This window comes from Narcine bancroftii, chromosome 3, assembly GCF_036971445.1.
Source record: "Narcine bancroftii isolate sNarBan1 chromosome 3, sNarBan1.hap1, whole genome shotgun sequence".
Classification (NCBI taxonomy): Eukaryota; Metazoa; Chordata; class Chondrichthyes; order Torpediniformes; family Narcinidae; genus Narcine; species Narcine bancroftii.
Genome location: NC_091471.1, coordinates 96,098,736 through 96,123,728, shown reverse-complemented (window position 1 = coordinate 96,123,728; position 24,993 = coordinate 96,098,736). Strand labels below are relative to the sequence as shown.

At 41.7% G+C, this 24,993-nt stretch overlaps 1 protein-coding gene and 1 long non-coding RNA gene across 16 annotated transcripts in view; one reads left to right on the top strand and one right to left on the bottom strand.

Moving 5' to 3' along the window:
- Positions 1 to 24,993, top strand: part of tusc3 (tumor suppressor candidate 3) — a 548,930-nt gene that overhangs the window by 369,779 nt on the left and 154,158 nt on the right. The window contains exon 9 of one of the 14 annotated variants that reach the window (XM_069924582.1): positions 19,298 to 19,441. The exons of 12 other annotated variants lie outside the window; for them this stretch is intronic. In XM_069924582.1, the coding sequence (XP_069780683.1) occupies positions 19,298 to 19,416 (119 nt within the window). In that variant the 3' untranslated portion in view covers positions 19,417 to 19,441. Of the gene's footprint in view, positions 1 to 380; positions 644 to 19,297; positions 19,442 to 24,993 lie in introns of those variants that run through there. One more of the 14 variants, XM_069924593.1, reaches the window with a different exon arrangement.
- Positions 6,643 to 23,975, bottom strand: LOC138757377 (uncharacterized). 2 transcript variants are annotated; one of them, XR_011353550.1, is made up of 3 exons: positions 22,789 to 23,975; positions 13,562 to 13,757; positions 6,643 to 6,847 (listed from the first exon to the last, which is right to left on the bottom strand). It is a non-coding gene; the product is annotated as an uncharacterized lncRNA (long non-coding RNA). The 2 variants fall into 2 exon arrangements; XR_011353549.1 differs by lacking the exon at positions 13,562 to 13,757.

Genomic DNA, 24,993 nt, shown 5'->3' with positions numbered 1-24,993 from the left:
TGCATGTAATTTTCACCTCATCTTTTCCATTCTCCACTCTTCTATCTGTTCTGGTTCCCATCCCCCTGAAAAATGTACCGGAGCAGCATTACCAAACCTGCCCGCAAGGTTATTAGTTTTGTTCTGGTTCAGATGCAAATTGTCCCATCGGAACAGGTCCCCCCTTCCCTGTTAGGATCTCCAGAATCCAGTCACAAAGAGGGTTGTTGAGTTCAAGCAAGGGCAGCTTCTCCACCAGCCTATGGAGTGATTGTGTTAAATGCCAAGCTGAAGTCAATGTGCAGCAGTCTGGCATATGAGGTCTTGTTCTCTAGGTAGGTCAGGCAAGTTTGTGATCTTCATTGAATATGTTTTCTCATTATCATTATAATTTTTTTCAGTATCATGAAAAGTCTAACTACAAATTGAGTAGAAGTGCATTGACTTTAAGACAACGTAATCGTGGATCCCAAGACAAAGCAGTACCTGCTGGGATGCTGATAATGTAATTTCATTTTTTAAAGGCTCTAATTGTTTTCCCTCCCTTTCAAATAATTCATTGTTATTAGATCATTTTTGTGACAGCCACCTCTATGGGAATTCCTATTTTAGTTGAAGCAAGCATAAAATTAAACAAGCAATGGAGGTTTATACCTCCCCTAACACTGAGAATATATATCTGTATGATTTGATTTAGTATTTCAATTAACACAATCTAAGGAAGCGCAAAAAACTTGTTTCCTCTCAACTTCACCAATCCAGCTTCATCCCCATTTCTGCCATTATCTGTTTGGAGTTTGCATATACCTGGTCACCACAGAGCAAGGTGGTTAAAGAGCGGGAAAATTTTGTATAAAGACAATAAGCATAATTGATGAATATAATCAATGTCTTGAAGGCCTGACATATTCAGGCATTATTGATGGCGAACAATTCAGCAGTTAAGAAGATGATGTCGGTTCACTGCTTGTGTGTGTGTGTGTGGCTATGGAGGTTATAGGAGGTTAAAGGAGGCATCGGCATCGGAGGAGGTCTATGGATACTCTGTCTCTAAAGGGACTGTCTTTTTCTTCCCTTTCTCTTGATAGTAGGGACTCCAAACTAGTGGTGCCCCTTTGTGTGCCTTTACAGGCAAACATTAGTGAATGGATTTTATGTGTTAATTTGTATAATATCAGGCATAGTCAGATCTGATCTATTTTTCCTTGCAAAGTGGATACCTTCACATTTACCAGCACTGAACTCTGATCAGATGGTGTATGATGTTGGTAATGAGATTAAGTTCAGGACTACAACAACATCACAAAAAGTTCTGACTGAACTATTCCTAAGTCAGAAGAATGAGAGGTGTTCTAATGAAAACATAGAGTTTTGAAAGGGGTATATGATAAAGGCAGGAAAGTTGTTTCCACTGGTACATGAGACTAGAACAAGGACTCAGCCTCAAGATTTACGGGAGTAGATGTACGACCGAAGTGAGGAACTGCTTTTCCCAGAAAGTAATGAATCCATTGAATTCTCTGTTCAAGGACGCATTATAAGTTGCCTCATTAAATATATTTAAGACAGAATTAGAATAGATTTTTACCCAGTTGGGGAATTAAAGGTTATGGGGAAAAGACAGGTAGATGGAACTGAAGACGTGGCCAGTTCAGCCATGATCTTGTTGAATGGGGGAGCAGACTCAATAGGTCACTTGACCCACTTTTGCTCCTTTTTTTAATGATATTATCTGTCAGATCCTTGTCCACTCACAATTGACAATACAAGACAGGAGAATAGTACAGCACAGAACAGTCCCTTCACCCCATGATGTTGTGCCGACTTTTATCAACCTACCCTATGATCAATCTACCCCTTCCCTCTATGACATTCCTTAACTCTCCATTTTTTATCCACGTGTCTATCCAAGAGGCATTTAAATGTCCCTATTGTATTAGCCTCTGTCACCAGTCTCAGAATATGTTCCAGGCATCCACCACTCTCTAGGTAGAAAAAAATACCTTTGATATCCCCACTAAACCAACCATTCTCAAAGGTGCCCTAGGGGCTACAGCAGATTTAAGGGAGAATCAGGGTCTAAAATCCTAAATATTTTTTTGTTTTTTTTAGGCATTCAGTAGATGTATGGAAGAAACTAGCAAAGCTTGACTGCTTCACAGGGAAAGGGGCCCATAAACTTTGTGCAGATTCCTTATAGGGCCAAAGTTTAAAAAAAAGGTTGAGAATGGCTGCCCTAAACATTCCTCACTCATGTTAAACAGATATTTTCTGGTATTGGGCATTGCTGCCCTAGGGAAAAGCTTCATACCATCTATGCCTATTGTAATTTTATACACCTCTCTTAAGACACTTTTCATCTTTCATTGCTCCAAAGAGAAAAGCCCGAGCCTACTCAGTGTTTTCTCATAAGACATGTTCTCCAATCCAGGCCACTGGTCACTGCCCTCTGCATCCTCCCTAAGATTTCCATGTACTTGAAATGAAACAACCGGAATAGAATACAATGTGGGCTAACCAGAGTTTTATAGAACTGCATCATTACCTCACAGCTCTTGAACTCAATTCCCTGAATAATGAAGGCCAGCACACCATACGCGTTCTTAACCATTCCATAAACATGCACAGCAACCTTGAGGAATCTATGGACTTAGACACCAAGATTATTCACACTGCCAAGAGTTCTGCCTTTAAGTTTGATCTTCGAAAATATATCACTTCCTACTTTTCCAGATTGATTTTCTTCTACCACTTCTCTGCATCCTGTCCATATGCCATTATAACTTACAACAACCTTCTACACTCTTCTTAACACCTCCTCAGTGTCATCTGAAAATTTACTAATCTTTCCCTCAACTTCTTCATCCAAATCATTTCCAAAAATCACAAAAAATGGGTTCTAGGGCGGCACGATTAGCGTAGAGGTTAGCACACCGTGGTTACAGCACCAGCGATCGGGTTTGATTCCAGCACTCTTTGTAAGAAGTTTCCACCTTTTCTTCGTGTCTATGAGGGTTTCCTCTGGGTGCTCCGGTTTCCTCCCACTCTTCAAAACATACAAGGGTTGGAGGTCAATTGGGTAGAAATAGGGGCACAGCCTGTTACTGCACTGGATGTCTAAAAACTAAAAAAACAGATCTTGAGGAATACTACTAGCCACTGCTCTCCAGGCAGCATATACTCCATCTACAATGACCCTTTGCCTTCAGTGGGCAAGCCAATTTTGAATCGATGGAGCTATTTCCATGTGTTCTATGTCTCATGACTATCTGGATGAGCCTATCTTGGGGAAGCTTATCAAATGCAACTCCCATAACCTGTCTATATCTCTCTTCAGACTCTGCATCCTCTGCACCATTTGATTTTCCACTCAATTTACTAGCATGCTATTTCATCTGCCGGTTCCTTGTTCATTCTTTTAATCTATCCAGGTCTCTCTGCAGCCTTTCATATTCTCTGTCACCTATTTTGGTATTAATGGAAATTTAGACACAAAGGCATCCATTCTATAATGCAAATCACTGAAACACAAAGTAAAGAGAAACAGCTCCAACACCCACATTTGCAGATCACAATGAATAAAAATACACTAAAATCTCCCTCCGTTATATTGATGATACTTTGGTGGTCCCACATGCACCCATGATGAGTTAGCTTCATCCACTTTGCTGCCCGACTTCAAATTCACTTGGTCCATTTCACTTTCCTCGATCTTCCTAATGTTAAAAGAGACATCCTATTTCCAAGTAACAGCAATACATTTTCTCGCTATTTTAATTGAGAATCTGATAAATCTAATTTAGGAATTATATTTCCAAAATTTCACATCAAAACTAATTTAGGATTTAATGGAAAAACAACATCAGTTACTTGTTGCAAACAAATTACTAATAGAAATTCAAAATGGTTTAACTTTTGAACAAGACAAAATTGAATGTAAAAATGTTCCAATCTCGTCAACATCGATCTGAAATATCTGACTTCCATTTATTCAATTTTTGACGTGTAAAATATAATTGATGTAAAATATTGTATTGAACCAACCTATATTTTACATTAATTAAATTAATAATAATATTTTTACATAAATTTTGCCATGTCTGTTGATCTAATGAAATATTTAAATCTTGTTCCTGTCTTTCTTCTGGCCTATATAAACTTAATTTAGACATTTTCTCCTGTAATTCCATATATACTGATGAAATAAATTTCTTAACAATTCCATCAGTAACCAATTTTTCTAAATCTATGATTCATTAATACCAGTTCTGGTCCTATTTTAACTCTCAAATAAGCTCTCAATTAGAAATAACAGAAAAGAGGAATATCATATCTAGCTCTGGGAGACAAACTCTTTCCAGACATCATTTACAAACTCACCAACTCCCACAGCTACCTCGACTACATCGCTTCCCACCCTGTACCTGTAAAGATTTCATTCCATTCTCTTAATTTCTCTGTCACTTTTGCACCCAGGATGAGGACTTCCATGCCAGATTATCAGAGATATCCTCCTTCATCAAACAACGTGGCTTCCCCACTACCAACATCAACTCAGCACTCTCCCGCATATCCTCCATTACCTGCACATCTGCCCTGGCTCCCTCTGCCCCCATGCATAACAAGGACAGGATTCCTCTTGTCCTCACCAACCACCCCACCAACCTTCACTTCCAACACTTCCTCCTCTGCCATTTCTACCACCTACTACATGATCCCACCATCAGACACATCTTTCTCTCATGTCCTCTCTCCACCTTCTGCAGGGACCGCTCCCTCCATGACTCCCTTGTCCACTCCTCCCTCCTCACCAATTGTTCCCTTCGTACCTTACCTTGTGACCACAGGATATGTTCCACATGCCCACACCTCCTCCCTCACCACCATTCAGGGCCCCAAACAGCCCTTCCAAGAGAAGCAACATTTCACTTGTGAATCTGCAGGGGTCACCTACTGCATCTGATGCTCCTGCTGTGGTCTCCTATACATCAGAGAGACAGGATACAGACTGGGACATTAGCTTTGTTGAGCACCTCAGCTCTGTTGACCCAATAAGGTAGATCTCCCAGTGGCCACCCATTTCAATTCCCCATCCCTTTCCTTTGTGGACATGTCTCAATCATTCTCAGTCTGAGACCACCGGCAAACTGGAGGAACAACACCTCATCTTCCAACTGGGAAACCTCCAATGGATGGCATTAATATTGACTTTTCTAGCTTTTGTTAATCCTTCCCCCATACCTCTTTTTGCACAAACATGATAAGTTCTTTCCCCTCTCTTTATCAAATCCAATTAACACGTTTTGTTGGTCTGACTTCCTCTCCCAGCCAGCATTGTCTGAATTCTGAGCTTTTCTGAGATTCTCTTCTGGCTCATTCTACTTATTCCTTGAAAAACAGCTCAAGCCTGAGATGTTGGCAATATATCTTTGCTTTTTATGGATACTGAAAAAAAACAGCTGAGTTCCTTCAGCATTTCTGTCTGTTTTTACTACAATCACTTCAGCAGACTTGTGGCCTTCACTTGGAACATCACTGAAAATGGTAGCTTACCAGAATAGGATCCTTTTATTACTACTCTGTTTCTTGCTGACCAGCCAGTGCTCCAGCCAAGCAAGTATCCTTCTTGTGATTCCATGGGCCCTTATCTTGTTTAGTAGCCTTATGTGTGGCAGCTTGTCGAAGGCCTTTTGAAATTACGCAACATCCATTGCATCTCCCCTGTCTATTCTACTTGTGGTCTCTTCAAAATTGCAATAGGTTTGTCCTATGTTCCTTTAAAGAAACCATGCTGACTTGAGTCTATTTTTTATGCACCTCCAGGTATTCTGTAATCTCATCTTTGACAATCAATTCTAATAGTTCCCAACCACTAACATCAGGCTAATAGATCTATAATTTCCTTTCTGCTGCCTTGCTCCCTTCTTAAATAGCAAAGTGACATTTGTGATCCTCCAGTCCACCAAAAACATGGCAGACTCCATTGATTCCTGGAAAATCATTGTCCATGTCTCCAAAATCTCTGCAGCTACCTCCTTCAGAACCTAAGGGTGCATTCCATCCGGTCTGGGAGACATATCTATCCAAAGACAATTTAGTTTCCCGAGTACCTTCTTTCTTGTGATCTTGACTGCACTTACTTCTCTTCTCAGAAAGCCATTAGTATGCAATTAATATCTTCCACAGTGAACACTGATCAAAAAAATGAATTCAATTCCTTTTCTAACTCCTTGACTCCAATTACAATTTCTCCAGTGTCATTTTTTATTGATCCTATGTCTCCTTTGGTCACTCTTTTACTCTTTATATATTAAAAAAAAACTTTTAGAGTCCTTTTTGATATTACTTGCTAATCTTCTTTCATAATTCATCTTTTCCTCCCTAATCACCTTTTTAATTATCCTCTCCAAGTCTTTAAAAGTTTCCTAGTCCCCTATCTTCCCAATAATTTTTGTTTCCTTGTTTGCCCTCTCTTTTAGTTTTACTTTGGCTTTAATTTAACTTCCCTCGTCAGCCACAATTGTCTCACGTTTCCATGTACAATTTTTTTTCTTTTTGGGATGTCCCTGTCCTGCACTTTCCTCATTTTACGCATTAACTTCAGTCATTGCTGATCTGCTGTCTTCCCCATTCATGTGTGTAAACCGACTGAATACACTCAGGTGAGAAGTACAAACATCCTTTTAATAGCTTACAATCATGACCAGTAGACACAATAGTCCTCAGGTGAATTTGAGGTGTAGGCAGGAAAGCCAGGGTTTAAATTAGAGTAGATCAGGGTGAAGTCAGGGGAGGAGCCAGACATCTGAACAATACATAGACAGTGAATTCCAGTTCAATGCATTCACCCCTTCCTTCAGAATAGAGGCTGTGGGTGAAAAACAGAAACCGTTCATTAAAAAAAAACAATATTTTACAAATATTTACAACTTAAGTCTGTCAAAATTCTAGTAATTCTGGTTGAGCGCCGCAGTTACTGGAGGAATTTAGGCTTCCCGAATCTCCTGGACTCCCCCTGTGGTACAGGGTCAGTGGATCTCAAGAGTTCCGGCTCAAGTCGCGGAGTGAATTGGACCAGTTCCTGAGCAGTGTCCTCCAGGACCCTGAGTGGGGTACTTGGTAGCTCCTGGCATACTTGAGTCATCGGACTCACAGTTCCAGTGGGTGCCAGGTCTTTGATCAGGGTGCAAGGTCTCTGTGGTTAGGGTATGCCTTGTAGGCATATGTTGGGTTGGCGTGCAGCAGGTGCACCCTCTCGATCAGAGATCTGTCTTGCTCCTCCTCACATGCTTTCTCAGCAGGACTGGCCCTAGTGCCATCAGTCAAGCTGAGAGAGTAGTCTCAGACATGGATTTCCTCTGGAACGTAAACATAGACAATAGACAATAGGAGCTGGAGTAGGCCCTTCGGCCCGTCGAGCCAGCACCGCCATAGTGACCTGATGGAGTGGAGCGCTGTGGGTAGGACTTTTTGCCAGTGTGAGTCTAGAAGGTCTTTTGACCAGAAAGCCAATTTCACAGCCTTCCATATAGTCGCATTCTCTTTCTAAACTTGTCTCTTCCCCCTGGGGATTGTAGCTAGTCGTCCTGCTATAAGCGATGCCCCTTATGAGCTCTTCGCTCATAAATGTTAAGCCCTGATCGCTATTGTTACAAGCCCAGAGGACCCCAAAACCCAGTAGCAATAGATATTCACCAAAACAAATGGTTACTTAACTAAAAGTTGCTTTAAATTATCTTTAAACATGAAAACAGAATCACACTTTAACTTATCACTATTGACTTAAGTAACCTAATTTAATCCCCTTCTAATTCTAAGCGTACGTGTATATAATGTAAGTTCAGAAAAGTTATTTGATTCACAATCCAATCTCACATTCCTCCAAGTTCACTGGTTGCAGGCAATTCTTACACTGTGCTCAAAATTTAACATTTATAAAGTTCACCAGGCGTTGGTGTTTGAAAGGTAAATGGTTACTGCTCAGGAAAGTTCTTGTTGGTTTTCAGAGAGAGATTTGTCATTCCAGGACACCCAGTCACTTCAATCTTTTGCCAAAGAAACTTGTCCCCTCAGAGTTCTCCAGATGATAACCTCTTTCTTTCAGGTCATCTCAGAATGCCTTTTTGTTTCTCTTATTTCAAGTGAAACATTAGACAGCCAGTCCTCTCCTCTTGCATGAACACAAGGGCTTTGACCAGGCTGAAGTAAGCACTCACAACCCCTCTTCCAAATGGGGTTTTCCACAAGCTTAACAGCTTGTCCTATTCCAATCCCAGCTGCTGTTGCTGACAGTATCATTGTAGAACTGATCTCTGTGTGTGTGTCTCTCTCTTTGAGAAAAAAACTAGAACTGCAAGTTCCCCTACAGACATTATGCGGTTCCGACAAGCTCTTTCATCTGTTGCTCTTTGTAAACAACAATCCTTTAGTGAAGTCTCTTGGGCATCCCTAAAGCTCTTGCAAAAGCTGTGGGGCCGATATGTCTAGCATTAGCAGAGCTCCAGTATTTCAAATAAGATCTGTTTTAAAGTGTTTGTATGTGACCTACAAACCTTTCCCCAATTTATCTCCCAAAAACATACCTATTTTCTGTCACTCTATGGATATAGCTGGGATAGCCGAACAGGGTGAAAATAGAGTCCAAAGCCCTGTTGACCGTGGTGGTGATCATGTCTGGGCAGGGGATGGCGAAAATAAAATGTGAATACTCGTTGATAACGTGGATAAAGTACACGTTTCCATGTGTGGAAGGGAGGGGACCCTTGAAATTGACACTGAGCCATTTGAAGGGGTGGGGATGTCAGGTGTGCTTTGTCCGAAAGTTGAAGTGCGGCTTGCACTCTGCGCAGACCTGGAAGGACCTGGTTATCTCCCTGATGTCCTCAACGGAGTAGGGCAGGTTGTGTGACTTGACAAAATTAGCCATGCAGATGATGCCTGAGAATGACCACAAAGCTCATCGTGCAGTGACTGCAACTGGCCACTGTGTGCAGAGGTGCAGCATCCTCTTGACAGGGCATATGGAGGTTCATTGAGAGCACCTGGCCTGGATGCTATGTCTTAGTTATAGGTGGAGAGTTCAATCCTCCACCTAGCGATCTCTTCATTCTTTATTTTTCTAATTTTTGCATTATTTTCTCATTTTTGCATTATTAAACATCACTGATTGGTGAGCAGTGTAAATTTTCTGCCGGCCAGGTAAAGCCTTCAGTGCCTGATGCCCTCTACAATGGCTTGATCCTCTTTCTCCACTGATGGGTTGCGAAGCTCATGGCCTTGTAGTGCGCAGGGGAAAAAGGCAACCAGCCTGGCCGCCTGGTTAAGGGTAGCAGCCAGAGCTAAGTTAGAGGCATCACTTTACATCTGGCAGAGTGCGTTCTCGTTCACCGCAAGCATGGTGGACTTTGCAAAGTAGCTCCGAAAGTAATCGAAAGCCATCTGGGATTCAGCCAACAATGGGAAAGAGGTGAACTTTAAGATGGGGAAAACCTTATCCACGTAGTGAGAGACCCACTGGGCGCAGTAGGAGAAAAAGCCCAGGCACTTCCTTAAGGCTTTCTTGGTCCTTGGGATTGGGAGGTCTAACAGGGGGTGCATTCGAATGGGGTCAGGACCAATCACACCATTCTCTAGCACATAGCCCAGGATTAACAGACCTTTCATTTGGAACACGCATTTACTGGAATTGTAAATGTGGAGAAACCTCTGGTGGTTGGTGTCATGGTTTTCCAGAGAGTGTCCACAAATGGTAACATTGTCGAGATAAGGGAAGGTGGCCTTCTACCTGTACACGTCTACCATTTTGTTCATCTGTCTCTGGAAGACCAAGACCCTATTTGTGATACCAAAAGAGACCCCTCCCAGAACTGATGGAGCCATCCATCTGCCTCAAATGCTGTGTAGGGGAAGTCCTCGGAATGGATCGGTAACTGATGATATGCAGCTTTTAGGTCGATGGTTGAATAGACCCAATACTGCGCAATTTTGTTACCATGTCCAAAATTCGAGAGATGGGGGTATGCATCCAGGAGTGTGAAACAATTAATTGTTTGGCTATAGTCAATCACTAGCCTGGACTTTTGACTACCACCTGGGCTTTCCATGATCTGCTGCTTAATTCAATGACGTTTTCTTTGAGTAGCCACTGTGTTTCAGCTTTGATAAATTCCCGATTCCCCACACTGTATCGCCTGCTCTTTGTACCTATTGGTTTACAATCGGGAGTCAGGTTCGGAAACAGTGGGGAGATCAATATTTAGGGTGGAGCAACCACATGTGGTGCCCAGCTTTTGGAACCTTCCGTTCCACACCGTGATTGGAGAGAGTGGGTGAGTGTACTCCATGGTCACCCTTTTAAAGTGACACAGGAAGTCCAGGCCCACAACACAGGAGCACACAAATCCTTCAGTACATACAATCGCTTTTACAGTTAGATGTACTATACAATACCCCTGGATCATCACAGTGCAAGTGTGAAGATAGGAAAATGCGATAGTCCATCGGCTACAGTCTTAAGTTGTACCACAGAATCATCGCAGAGAAAAGCTCTCCATGGAGCCATCAGTCAGATGTCCGTTTGCTCTCACCTTCATCATTGAGTTATTCAATTGGTGAGGTGTTGTCTGATCCTGGACAACCGATGCAAGTACTCAGGAAACTCCATTGCTCCCCAAACTGATGTCGATTCTCTCTCTTGGCCTGCGGGTAAGCAAGATGCCGTTGCCCATAAGGTGCAGCAAGATGGCTGCCTTCTATCTTAATCCAATGACGGAGTAGGTGGGGCCAACCTTGAGGTGTGGCAAAATGGCTGCCGTAGCTTTCTGCGATGCTTCACTTCCAGTGGCGGGTCCCGCCATGAGCGCAGCAAGAAGACACTGGTGGTGAACAGCATGAAGAAGTGGGATCCGGTCCTTCGGGACTTGGTCATGGGTTGAGCAATGATTAGGGGGTTGCACACATGATTTCTATCTTTGGGTTCCCTTTAGACTGGCAGACCTTCACCCAGTGCCCTTGATTACCGCATCCAGCGCACATGGAGTCCTTCGCGGGGAATTGGGCGTGAGGGTGTTGTGCCTGTCCACAGAAGTAGCATCCCCTGCACTGGGCTGCAGGGTCACAGGCACCCCATTGACATGTTCCTCTGAAAGGGTACCTCTTTCATCTGCGAGGTCATCAGCTCCCAGTTGGGCCTGTTCGAGTACTTTCGCCAGCTCCAGGGTGCCGGCCAAGTTTTTCTTTTCCAACTTCAGCAGTTGCTGCCTCACATTACTTGATCTCACTCCTGCCATGAGGGTGTCCTGAATTTGTTCCTCCTCTCTCACCCATGGCGACTTCATGGTGGCGCTTTCTGGTCAGCACTCACAGTTCAAGTGTATGGACTTCTAGCAACTCACCTGGATGCTGCCGACATTGAGAGATTTGGTACCTCACCAGCACATCATTCTGGGGCCTCATGTAATTGCCCTCAAGACTTCTATGGCCGACTCATAGCTAGCTGATGACAGTCTACCTTTTAGGGCCGACTCAAGAGAGAAGTGCCAATCTCCAGAGACCATCCGAGTTGAAGACGTCTTGTATGGCCGTCAGGTATGTCTGAAAACACTCCAGCCAGTAGGAGAATTCCTCTGGGGCCTCAGGGGAATGAGGGTCAATTTAGAGCATGCCTGGCTTCAACATGTCTTCCATCCCATTTCAAAGTTAAGCTATTAAAATTGTAAAATGACTAAATGCATTCAGAGACAAGTGAGGAATACAAACACCCTTTTAATAGCTTACAATCAATGGCCAGTAGACATAATAGTCCTCAGGTGAATCTGAGTTAAGACAGGAAAACCAGGGTTTATATTGAGGTAGGTGAGGGTGGAGCCAGGGGAGGACAATGCATTGACAGTGAATTCCAGTTCACAGCAATGTGGTTTTCCAATTGTCTTTGGCCAGTTCCTCTCTCATACAACTGTAATTTTCTTTACTCCACTGAAATACTTACACATCGGACTCTAGCATCTCCTTTTCAAATTTCTAAATGACTCAGGCATATTGTCATCACTGCCTCCAAAAGGTTCCTTTACTTTAAGCTTTCTAAACACCCCTGGTGCATTACACAGCCCCCAAACCAGAACAGGCATTCCCCTGGTGGACTCATTAACAAGCTGCTCCAAAATGCCATTCCGTAATCATTCCACAAATTCTCTCTCCTGAGGTTCTGTACCTACCTGACTTTCACAATCTACTTTCATGTTAAAATCCCCCATAATTAACTTAATGCTGTCCTTCTGACATGTCTTATCTACCTTCAGTTGTATTTTGTAATCCACATCCCAGCTGCTGTTTGAGGGCCTGTATATAGAATTAGTGTCCTTTTGACTTTACCATTGCTTAACTCAACCCATAAGGAGTCTATCTCTTCTGATCGATGTCCCTTCTTTTCAATTATTTAATATTGTTGCTTAATAGCAGAGCCACAACACTCCCTCCACCTCCCTACTTATACTTCTAATACACTGTGTATCCTTGGACGTTCAGCTCCCAATGACATCCATCCTTTAGCCATGACTCAATAATGGCCATGGTGTCGTATCCTCCAATCTGTAGCTGTACAACAAGATCATCCACATTTTTTCTAATGCTGTGTGAATTTAAGTATAACACCTTTAGATCTGTTTTTGGATGTACTGTCTCTGTTATCCCTCCGTCTGTTATTTAGTCTCGTTACCTTCCTGTCATCCTTGCTGCACATTATCTTGACTTTACTGCTGTTTCCCCCTTCTTCAGATCTGGCACACTGGTTCTCAACCCATGCCAAATTAGATTAAACCCTCCCAAATTGCTATATTAAACCTGCTTGTCAGAATATTGGTCCCCTTTGGGTTTATACGAAAATAACCCATTCTTTTTGTATAAGTTGTGCCTTCCCCAAAAAGACCCCAATGATCCAAAAATCTGAAGTCTTTTCCCCTGTATCGATTTCTCAGCCACACATTAATCTGCCTGATGCCCCTATTTTTTTCACATTAGCACATAGCACAAGCAATAATCCTGAGATTATCAACCTGGAGGTCCTGCTTCTCAGCTTTGTCCCTAATTGCCTGTATTCCCTCTTCAGGACATCCTGACATTTTACCTATGTCATTGGTACCAACATGTACCAAGACTTCTGGCTGTTTTACCTCTCCTCTCAGAATGTTCTGGACCCAATTTGAGAGATCCCTTATCCTGGCACCAGGGAGGCAACACACCATCTGGGTGTCTTATCAAGCTCACAGAATCTCCAGTCTCTATTCCTCACAGAGGAATGTTCTATCACTATTGCTGATTGCTGAGGGAGGTATTCTCTCCATATTTCCTGTGTCTCCAATGTATCACTTCCTCACTTTCCCGAATTGTAGGTCAACAAGATGCAGCTCTAGTTCCTTAACCCAGCCTCTTATGGAGCTGCACCTTGGTGCACCTGGCATAAATGTTGGCATTGGGGAGGCTCTAAGTCTCACAGGGACTCTACATCTGACAAACACAGAGTACTAACCCGAGAGTCATAATACCTAATCTATTAATACTAATAATTTTGAATAATATACTCACCCACCTAAAACCTTTGCCTCTTGCCTGTTCTTGCCAAAGCCCATTGAGCCAAAGCCTTAGCACTCTGACTTAGACTACTCCGACAACATCCACACTTGGTGCTGCTCCCTCATAGCTTCAATAACCCATATTCAGCCCTAATGTTGAGTGGTATCTTTGTGGCTTTTTCATGTTCTCCTGGTTATGCAAGGATGTTCTCCCTTTTATATAATACAGTGAACATGCTGTGGTGAAAGTTCATAGATATGCTGCTTGGATAATTTTATACTCTAAATTGCCCCTTTAATGGAGGTAAATGACAAAGGATCTTGATGATAGGAGAATGCAGTTGTAGAGCTACAGGGAAATTAGGAGTGGGGGAATGGAATTGATCTGATTCCTCTTTTTGGAACCAATGAGTGAAATGACCTCCATCTCTTCATAAAAAATTAAGAATAGTGGAATTGAACATTTTTCATCCACTCGTTGCAGTTTTTAGTTTTTAATTCTGAGCTGAATATTCTTGGGTGAAGATGAGAGATATGTAATCGCTAGATGGTTGTTTAGTCATGCTAATAACAGGAGTTCCAAAATTCTTTATTACCACTTTAAATCTGTGCAACAGTAGGCATTCTCTCATTATTAAGTTCATAGAATATTTGCAAAAGCTGTGACACTATTAATTAAAACATTTATCTCTATCAAGTAAATCAACTTACAAAGTAGTGGTGACATAAAAATAATCACACAATTTGATAGTAGAAAAACTATACTGAATTTTTGCTGATAAAGCTGGAATTTAGCACATTGTACATTACAGCAGTAATTACAGAACTCGAGATGGTATCAAATGATGAGTTTGACTTCAAGCTAGTATAAGCATGAACCAACCAAAAGGGAATAAATTGCTATCGGCTGGAGTTGTCAAAAAAACAAACAACAACAATATCCTTCCAGATATTCTACCCCCTCACAAAATCTCGTGTATTCATTTTTAATGCACTGAGAAAATCTCAGCTGAGAAATAAAATTGAACTCATGAGAATCTTTTACAAGAACCTATAAATCCTCCCCCTATGGATTCAACCACCCCTTCAGAAACTTTGAAAATAGGTAAGCATTAAAGTGATATTGCATTGATTTTTTTGTGAAAGGCCATAAACACATGCAAATTAGGAACAGGAGACCACATTGTCCCTCAGATCTGCTACTGCAGTGAGATCACGGCTGACCCTAGCTCTTCAATGGCTGTTCAGCACCCTGCAGTCTTGTGGGTGTCATATTGTCCATTCTAATCATCTCTACCTCCTCACCAGTGCCTGCATTCATTTTACAACATGGGAACTGTATCTGTTCACAATAGTATAAGTGTGTTTTAACCAAGGTTCAATATAAATGGAGTAAGGTGACTTACCCTTGCATACATCCTCTTGTGATAAAAACCAACATATTGTAAGGGATAGTTGCAGAAATATACATTCACATGCAATTCACTGAATTACACTTTGATCAGTTATTGATAACTCTTTGATTGAGAAATGAGAGCAACAATTCGTACAATATGAATTTATTGATCACAAACTTATAACTAAAAGTTGATATTCAATAGCTTGATTTATATGAACAGATTTATTTATGGCCTTCTAGCAGTTTGAAAACCAAGTCTCTAATAAATATTTGCGTAGCAAAATAATGACAGAGGCAATTCAGATTGTAATTAAATATGGTGGCAAGGATCAAGCTCTAAAATTGTTTATTAAATAAGATTATTTTGTGGTTAAAATTTTACATTACTGAAAAATGTATAACATTGTAACTTGTATAATGAATAGTTCAAATGTCTGAATGATTGATCAGTTATGCTCCAGAGGTTATATGATCTTGGCACCATGAACTATAATTTATTTCCTATAATACACAAAACAACATAAGCATCTGGAAATCCAGTAGTGGCAGCATTATCTTGCATCTTGAATTACTCATGAAGCCTCAAGCACTTATCCTAGATTGCCTTTTACCCTCTTTGATGTTGGATGCATGTACAGTTAATTTACATATTTATCTACACCTGTATTTTTTTATTGCAATCAGCATTTAATTCCTTGAGACTGGATTTATGTCCTTTAAAATGTTTGATATTGGCAAGGCCCATCTTTTACACCTAGTTGGCATAGATTTCTGCATCAAAAGCAAATACAAATCTTTAGCAGACCTAGAGGAACTCAGCAGTACAGGTGGCATTCATGCGTTGAAATGATCGGTCATCATTTCTGATCTGAACCCTTTATCTATTTGTTGATAAAATAGGTAACATTACTGTATAAATGGGTAAAAAAAACACATGGAGGGGTCCAAATATGATAATAGGTCAGAAGACATAAGAAATGTAAAAACCAGATGAAGTCAATCATCCCTACAGATTTATAACTGATGTTGCTTCACTTGGAAGGACTGTTTGTAGTCCCAAATGGTGCTGAAGGAGAAGGTGTAAGTGCAAGTGTAGCACTTCTTGTAATAATGTCAGGTGTAAATTCCAAGGGGCAATTGAAGGGAAGGGATGAGTAGACAAGGGATTCATGGAACAAGCGATAATACTTCACTTGTATATCTGTAGGGGTCATTTACTGACTCCAGGGCAGTCTGGTCTACATTAGAAAGACTAGATGCAGACTGGGAGATCTCTTCCTTGAACACCTTTGCTCTGTCTGCTGCAACTGTGGCCAACCACTTGAATTCCGCACAGTGTTGCCATACTGACATGTCTGTCCATGGTTTCATGCATGTGCCAGGTTGAGACCACCAACAAATTGGAGCAACAACACCTTATATTGTTTCAGCAGTCTCCAACCTGACACCATCAACATCAACATCAAATTTCTGTTATCCTCTTTCCCCATTCTCTCTCTTTCCCTCAGCTCTATGTCTGCTTCCAGCTCTCCACACTTTTCTGTTACTTCTCCTTTCAGGACCTATCTTTTTTATTCCTCTGCCCTCTCCCCCATTACTTCTCACTTCTTTCCATTCCACCTGCATCCACCTATTACCACTTGTGGTCCTCCACAGCCCCTCCTCCCCTCCCCCTATTTTATCTTAGTGTTGATAAAGGGTTCAGACTCAAAACTGACAATCTCTACCCATGGCTGTTTTCTAACCTTCTGAGTTTCTCCTACAATTCTTTGTCAGCCTAAGATTCCAGCATTTGGGGCTTTTGTGTTTCTCTATGAGAATCTTTTAATTATCAAGTATGATAAAGGCAGATGTGCTTCTATTACCTGCTGATTACTATCCTACTGCTGACTACTAAGAGTGAAATTACCAGTAAAATGTAGAAAGATTGATGAATCTGCTTGACATATGTATCAGGAATGTTCCATCTCAATCAGTCCTGAAAAACCATGAGTGTCTGATATACCTTTGATAACCTTTGAAGGGCCCGAGCTGTCCAAATTATGAGGTTCTATTTAATGTTTGATATTGTCCATCTGTCAGAGTATTATCCCAACTATGAGGAACTGAAGTATCTTCGGACTTATGATTGTTTGACGGAATATGTCTTCTAAATTATTTTATGGCAGTGACAAGGAAAGCTTTGTGCATAAGCAAGACTTCATGATGGGATTAGCAAAAATACTTACACTTCTGTGGTTCAATGAAATTTAATTAGTTATATGCCACCATTTAGTTTGCAATATCCAAAGGGAACTGTAGTTCACAAGCACTGCAGACAACTTATAGGTCATGTCATTTGCAAATATCAATGGTATTCTGGAGCACTTCCTTTCAATGAGTTTTCCTTGAATCACATGAGGCAGAGTGTATTAATTTTACCAAGTGGACAATTATGTGGATCTTTACTATGCCAAAACTTGGAACCCAACACAAGATGACAGGTTGACCTGCAGCAAAAAACATGTGATAAAAAAAAACAAAAAATGGTGGACATACTCAACAGATGAAAGACATGAAATATTGATTCTTTGTCTTTCTGTATAAATGCTGCTTGGTTGGCTGAGTATCTTCAGCATTTTCTGTTATTATTTAATTAGTTTGGATATTGAAGATGATAGCATCACAAGATTGTGTGCTGTTGATCTCAAACTAAGCACCCCACAAAGATCTGGGCTTCCTCTTTTCCAACAACTATTGTCAACCTGCCTCAAAGGATTCATTGTGCCCGCGCACCTAACAGTATCAGGCTAGGTGAGACACCCACCACATTCAAGATTTCTCAAAGACAAGGAAGATATTAGTTATTTTAGAGAGTTTGAAATGAAGATGGACTTCCAAAAGGCCTTCGATAAGGTCCCGCATAAATGACTGGCTTACAAAAATCAAGCCTCATGGGATTGGGGGCAAAGTATTGATGTGGATTGAGAACTGGCTGGCAGGTAGAGGACAGAGAGTTGGGATAAATGGCTCGTTTTCTGAGTGGCAGGCGGTGACCAGTGGGGTGCCCCAGGGATCTGTACTGGGACCCCAGCTGTTCACAATTTACATTAATGATCTGGATGAGGGGATTGGATGTAATATCTCCAAATTTGCAGATGACACTAAGCTAGGAGGGGTTGTGTGGACGGAAGAGGGGGTCAGGAAGCTCCAGTGTGATTTGGATAAATTGAGGGACTGGGCAGATACATGGCAAATGCACTACAATGTGGATAAATGTGAGGTTATCCACTTTGGCAATACAAACCGGAGGGCAGATTACTATTTGAATGGCAATAGATTAAGAGATGGGGAAGTGCAGAGAGACCTAGGGGTACTTGTACACCAGTCTCTGAAGGCGAGCATGCAGGTACAGCAGGCCGTTAAAAAGGCAAATGGTATGTTGGCCTTCATATCAAGAGGGTTTGAGTAGAGGAACAAGGATACCTTACTGCAGCTGTACAGGGCCTTGGTGAGACCACACCTGAAATATTGTGTGCAGTTTTGGTCACCTTATCTAAGAAAGGTGTTCTTGCAATGGAGGGAGTGCAGAGGCGATTCACCAGGCTGATATCTGGAATGGCAGGAATGACTTATGAGGAAAGATTGCGGAAATTGGGATTGTACTCGCTGGAGTTTAGAAGATTGAGAGGGGATCTCATAGAGACATATAAAATTCTGGCAGGACTGGACAGAATGGATGCAGATGGGATGTTTCCAATGATGGGAAAATCCAGAACCCGGGGCCATGGTTTGAGGATAATAGGCAAACCATTTAGGACCGAGATAAGGAGGAACTTCTTTACACAGAGGGTGGTGAATCTGTGGAATTTATTGCCACAGAGGGCAGTAGAGGCAGGTTCATTAAATATATTTAAGAGGGAATTAGAAATATTTCTTCAGTATAAGGGTATTAAAGGTTACGGAGAGAAGGTGGAGACGGGGTACTGAACTTTAAGATCAGCCATGATCTCGTTGAATGGCGGAGCAGGCTCGAAGGGTCGAATGACCTACTCCTGCTCCTATCTTCTATGTTTCTATGTTTCTATGAATGCAAGAAAGATTGAAGTGGAAGTTGAAGTTATTAAGCTAGTTTTTAATATATGTTATACTATGAAATGTAATTTAGGAGAATGGCAAATCACATACATGTAATAAATAATACACATAAATATTAGTACACTAAAATTAGTATAATTACAGCATCTGCAGACTTTCTTGATTAACCGGATACATGTAGTGAGTTTCTTTTAACCACATTTTCTAACCAGTAGTTATTTAGCAATATGGTATGACGAACACATATGGATCTCATGTGACCTTTAACTTTTTCAAGGTGTGCTACAGCATGTCCTTTTGAGGTGCCTGAATTTTATATCAAGTCACACTGATTCTCCTTACTCAGAGCGAGTAAAGCATGCCAGCACTTTCCAAGGAGAAGCAGCAAATTATTGAAAGCAGTTTCAAGATTTTGTCCATTAAAATTTACTAGCATGGAAATTCCAAAGATGCTGTTCATTTCATGCTGTAAATACACTTAGTTTTGATTTTGTTGATATTACATGAACCTGCCAAAGATTGGCCAAACAAGTTTTGCTCAAGGACCTCATAAAAAGCAGATAAACATAGTGTTGCAATAAGTTCAAGCTGCACACTGGCCACAATTTTTTCAAAAGGTTTCTTCCTGGAAATAAAATGGGAATTATGATAGACAACTACAAGCTGAAGACAAAGATAATTTCAAATTTTCTGTATCACATAGGAAGTTGGGGAAGAATTAAATTAACTTTTATTGAATTTAATCACATAATGACACTAACACATTGTAGAGATCGTCGAAAGAATCAAAGACTTGTTGATCCAAACCAAGGCTTTTATTAGCAAAAGACAGAGCTCTTCACAGGTGGCCGACCAGTCCGGAATGACCCAACCTGGCTAGGGACACAACCCTTTAAGGCCTAGACAGTAGGCGTGGTTTAGCTCTCAGCCAATCGCTGTAAGCACAGTCTAGATACTGTTACTACATACACTATATACATTGGTGATAGATCTGTACTATCACACACATTAGTTCGATTGACCTAAAAATGATTTGCTGCTGATTTTCATTTGTACTCTGCATCTGATGCCTCTTGTATCAGTGTCTAACAATAGTCACATTGATAGATTCCAGTTGCCCTGATATCACTTTCTATGGTCACCATGTTCGTCACTGACTCTACCAAGATCAGCAGGGAAGAAGTCCAAGTGCAAATGAATTTTCAGAGACATGCTGCACTTCATGCTTGAAGTGGACTTAAAATGTGACAGGACATCACAAAAGAATTGGTTATATCTAAAAAATGGTGCATGATAGGAAATGTTAAGGTGATTTTCATGATCAGCAGCCCAAAGTCCAGAAATGCACCCAGAAATGTACAGGAAACAAAATCTTTGTGTCCAGTATAATTGATTAGATCCTTGCTTGTTTCATGTTATAACTTTACAAAGTAAGGAGCAGTTTCCATTTGCTTATTGAGCTGGTGTAGTTTGCGTAAGTTTGTTGTGTTCAAGATTAGGTTTCACGGGCTCAAAGAGATTCAAGATTGGACACCTGTAATCAACAAACTGTGGGCTTTATTTATTCGCAGGGAATTCATGAAAGGGCACACACTCACACAGATAACTTACACAGCACACAGGCACGGTATACCCAGAAATAATGATTCAACTTCTTTAGCCCTCACATCCACAGGCACATTATACCCAGAAACAAGTTTAACTTCTTCAGCACCCAACACCCACAGGCCTGGTGTACTGCATAACTGACGAGTACATACACATGAACCTGATCTCCAGTGTTGCCTCTGCTTGGGACCTGGGACTGACCCATTGCATTTGGCCCTCCGGAGCTGCTCATAGCCTGCAGTCTGGAGTTCAGTGATGGTCTCCATGCAGCAGCAACAAACAAAGAGAGAGAGAAAACAGAGACTGCACATGCTTGGCTTTTTCAAAGCAAGACCTGATCTCTTGACCTGCGAGGACCAAATGTGCATCAGCCTCACCCTTGGGCAGATCTAATCCTTAATTGGCAGGTGAGGTGACTTCCGACTAGGTTCCAGCCAAATGTGACACATGACTCTGTAATCCACATTCCCATCAGATTCCAGACACAGAGGCCACATTATCCTCATGTTCCACACTCCCACCATGTTCCAGACAGAGAGGCCATATGACCATCCAGAATCTACACTACAGCATTCATTTTTCTAGCAGAAAAAATGTGTTTAGTCCTCAAGCTATTGTCTCGTATTTGTTGAATCAGAGCTAGGTCTCTGCCAGAGATTGTGAGGAAAGCATTAGCAAGCAGAATTAAAAGATCCTGTGCTTGCATTAATTGCAGATAACCTGCAACTGTCCCAAAGGGATTTTCTAGAAATGCTGTGGTTTTCTATGTTCCATAACTCTATAATGCTTTGTGGTAAGCCCATAAATAACTGGAGAAAGGTATGGGATACATGATTACAAAGAACAGTAGATTTCAGAATGTCAAGAAAGAGCAAGAGCTAGCAATCCTGTCAGTTGCCAGAGTTGCACTCCCACAGATCAGAGATAATGGAAGAATATTCAGATTGCATTCCCTTGGCATCAATTACATTTTCTGCAGATCATCTTCATTGACACAAAAATATTTTCCTCATAAATTCTTCTATCGAATGCAATCAAGTCAGTGTGAGGTGAAACACCCGATGCACAGCAGCAGTAGAATGGGAGAGATAGTTGCTATTTTTTATGAAGAGGTCACTTGTTGATTACATTAAAAACTCCACAATCTCTCACCTGCATTGTAGGCACAAACTGGTCAGAATAGAATTGGTAGAATTGCCTCCTTATAGGGTGGCACGGTTGTCATAGCGGTTAGCGCAACACCTTTAGAGCATCAGTGATCAGGACCCAACCGGGATTTGAATCCCGCACTGTCTGTAAGGAGTTTGTACGTTCTCCCTGTGTCTGCGTGGATTTTCTCCAGGGGCTCCGGTTTCCTCCACCATTCAAAAAGTACTGGGGATGTAGGTTAATGGGGTATAAATTGGAAGAGTGGACTCATGGGCCAAAATGACTTATTACAGTGCTGTATGACTACATTTATCGTGCCAGAGAATGGGCTTCAATCCCAAGCGTTTGTGTGGAGTTTGCACATTCTTCTGGTGACCATGTAGCTTTCCTTCAGGTGCTCTGGTTTCCTCCACTTCCAAAATACATGCCGGTTATTAGATTAATTTGCCACTGTAAACTATACTAATGTGAGTACGTGAGTGATAAAAACTTGTTAGTTCATAAGATTATGAGGAGTATAAAAAGGGGCAGGATAGATAGATGTAGGTTAATGTATATGCAGGCAACCATGCCTGCCTGTCCCGCATCGGACTTGTCAGTCACCAACGAGCCTGCAGCAGACGTGAACATACCCCTCCATAAATCTTAGTCCTCGAAGCCAAGCCAAAGAAGAAAGAAGAAGTGTATATGCATATTTGACTGTCAGTGTGCACTCACTAGGTCAAATTTCCTGTTTCAATGCTGTAATTCTGTATAGACCTTTTTATAGAAAAGAAATAAGAGTGTTGTGGTGATATGTAATTACACCACTAGGTCACCAGGGTTCATCCCGATGACCTTGTATATAAAGCAGTCCAAAGCTAGTCTAGCCTTCCAGGTTTGTCTTGCAGAGAGACAAGACCTCTTAGTGTACATATTAGTTTATTAAAGCTGTCTTATACTCGCACTGCTGGTTATTGTCAGTACAAATGTAAAGGCAGAAATTCTCTGCCTTTACATTGCTAAACCTACCTCCACAAAACCTCCTAGGGCAGATCCCAATCAGTCCTGAGGGAAGTCAGAGGTGAAGTGCAGTTGCTCCACCTCATCCATAAAGGTGCTTCTGCTGCAAGCGGCTGTATAGGGGCAGACTGATGATGTCACAATGGTGGCCTCAGCTCACGACCCAGGAGCCACCACCAGGGCTCCCACAGGGATTGGTGCTGGGGTTAGGGCACCCCTGCCACTCAGAAATGTCCTCTTTCCATTTCTTCTCCACCCCTCACTCCTTCATCAAGCTGAGCCAGAAGCAGGCAGACAAGGGCACAGCGGAGCCCAATGGGGTGAACCTCTCGTTTTAATATGTGATCAATGGCCGTCTTCATTACCAATAGTCCCCCATACAGCTGGAACTGCTCTGGGTAACAAAGGCGACCATTGCTCGGTGCGTATGTTGGAACTCACTGTGAAGGGCAGCACTACTGCACCACACACCACGCCACCCTCAGCTCCGGAGGACAATTCCCGATGCCGATCTCCAAAAATCAACACTGGAGCAGCCTTGTAAACCTTCTCCATAAAAGTTAAGTCCACATCTTTTTTTCCCTTGTTGGGCCGGCTTCAAAGCAGCATTGCTCCATAAGAAGGGCTCTAACAGCCTTACGCAACTTCACCAGTATTAAGGATAAGTGGTTTATAGTCATAAAGTAGCAAATATTTTTCCCATGCTTATTCTCCTTTTCACCTAAGCACCAACTCTTTTGTGAAAGAACAAATTGCAGTTCCCAATATATCCATAGCAGTCTCATCCATTAGTATGAGCAGATAACTTGTGCATATGCACACTCCTTTGTATTTTGTGTTGAAAAAGTAAGATGAGAATTTCTTGTGCAAGTTTTTGAAAGGCTGCAAAGATTTGTATGATGTGATGGCCGTTATTCAAGCTTACATGGTAGCAACTTTCCTTGCTTTACAGTAAGTGTTACTGTAGTTTGTGATGCAATAAAATTGCAACTTCAGCATTTGGGCACTGCATCAGGTTTGAACTCCCAAGAGTGTAATTTGACTTGATTCCACATCATTCCACTCTATTCCACATCAGCAGGGAGAGGTCCAAGCTCAGTGCACAGCCCTTGAGAAGTTGGTACCAGAATCTTCCATATACCATGCCATTAAATGCAGCTTTCTGGTGGGCCTGCTCAATGCAGTTGCAAACTCAATAAAAGTCCTCATTATGACCTATTTGACAAAGCTCAGACACAACTTTACCCCTCCCCCCCACCCCCCACCAAAAAAGGTTTCACCTCTGGTACTGTGATTTCCTGCCCACTCACATTAAATGAGTGAACAAAGAGAGGCTAGAATGGCTCAGTGAGTCAGCCAACATCCATGGAGACAAGTGGTCAATCAACACTTCGGGTTATGATTTGCTTGTTCGGTTACTCTTTTTCAGTGTCCAAAACCTGAAGAATACAATATTTAGAATTTGGTGAGGGGAGAAGTTAAATAAGAAGTACATAGTTATGTCATCTGCAACTATAAAATCATAACAAATTAGGGGATGAAGTGAAAGTGAGATTATGGCTGTGATACTTCACTCCCTCATGATCTGAATACCTTTTATGCTCGCTTTGAAAAGGAGAATTTAACTGTACCTATGAGGCTCTATGCAGAAGCTGGTAACCCTGTTTGAAAGGCCAACGTCAGAAAGTCTTTCAGGAAAATGAACCCTTGCAAAGCATCAGGCCCCATTGACGTTTCTGACAGAGTAATGAAAATCTGTGCCAACAAATTAGCTGGAATGTTCATGGATATTTTTAATCTCACTACTGAAGTTCCTACCTGCTTCCAAAGGACATCAATCATAGAAGAGCAGGATGAGCAACCTCAATAGCTATCACCCTGTTGTACTCACATCTATCATAATGAAATGCTTTGAGAGGTTAGTCATGGCCAGAATTAACATATCAATGCAAACACCTGAACCCACTGCAATTCGCATGCTGCCACAATCATTCCACAACTGATGCACTCCACTCAGCCCTGGATCACTTGGACAACAGCTGCTTTTCATCGATTATAGCTCATCTTTCAACACCATAATTCCCTCACTATTTGACAGCAAGCTTCAAAACCTAGGACTCTTCACCTCCCTCTGCAACTGGATCCTTGACTTCTTCACTGACAATCAACACAGGCAGACGTCTGTAGCTTAGCCCTCAGCTCTACTCCCCCTAC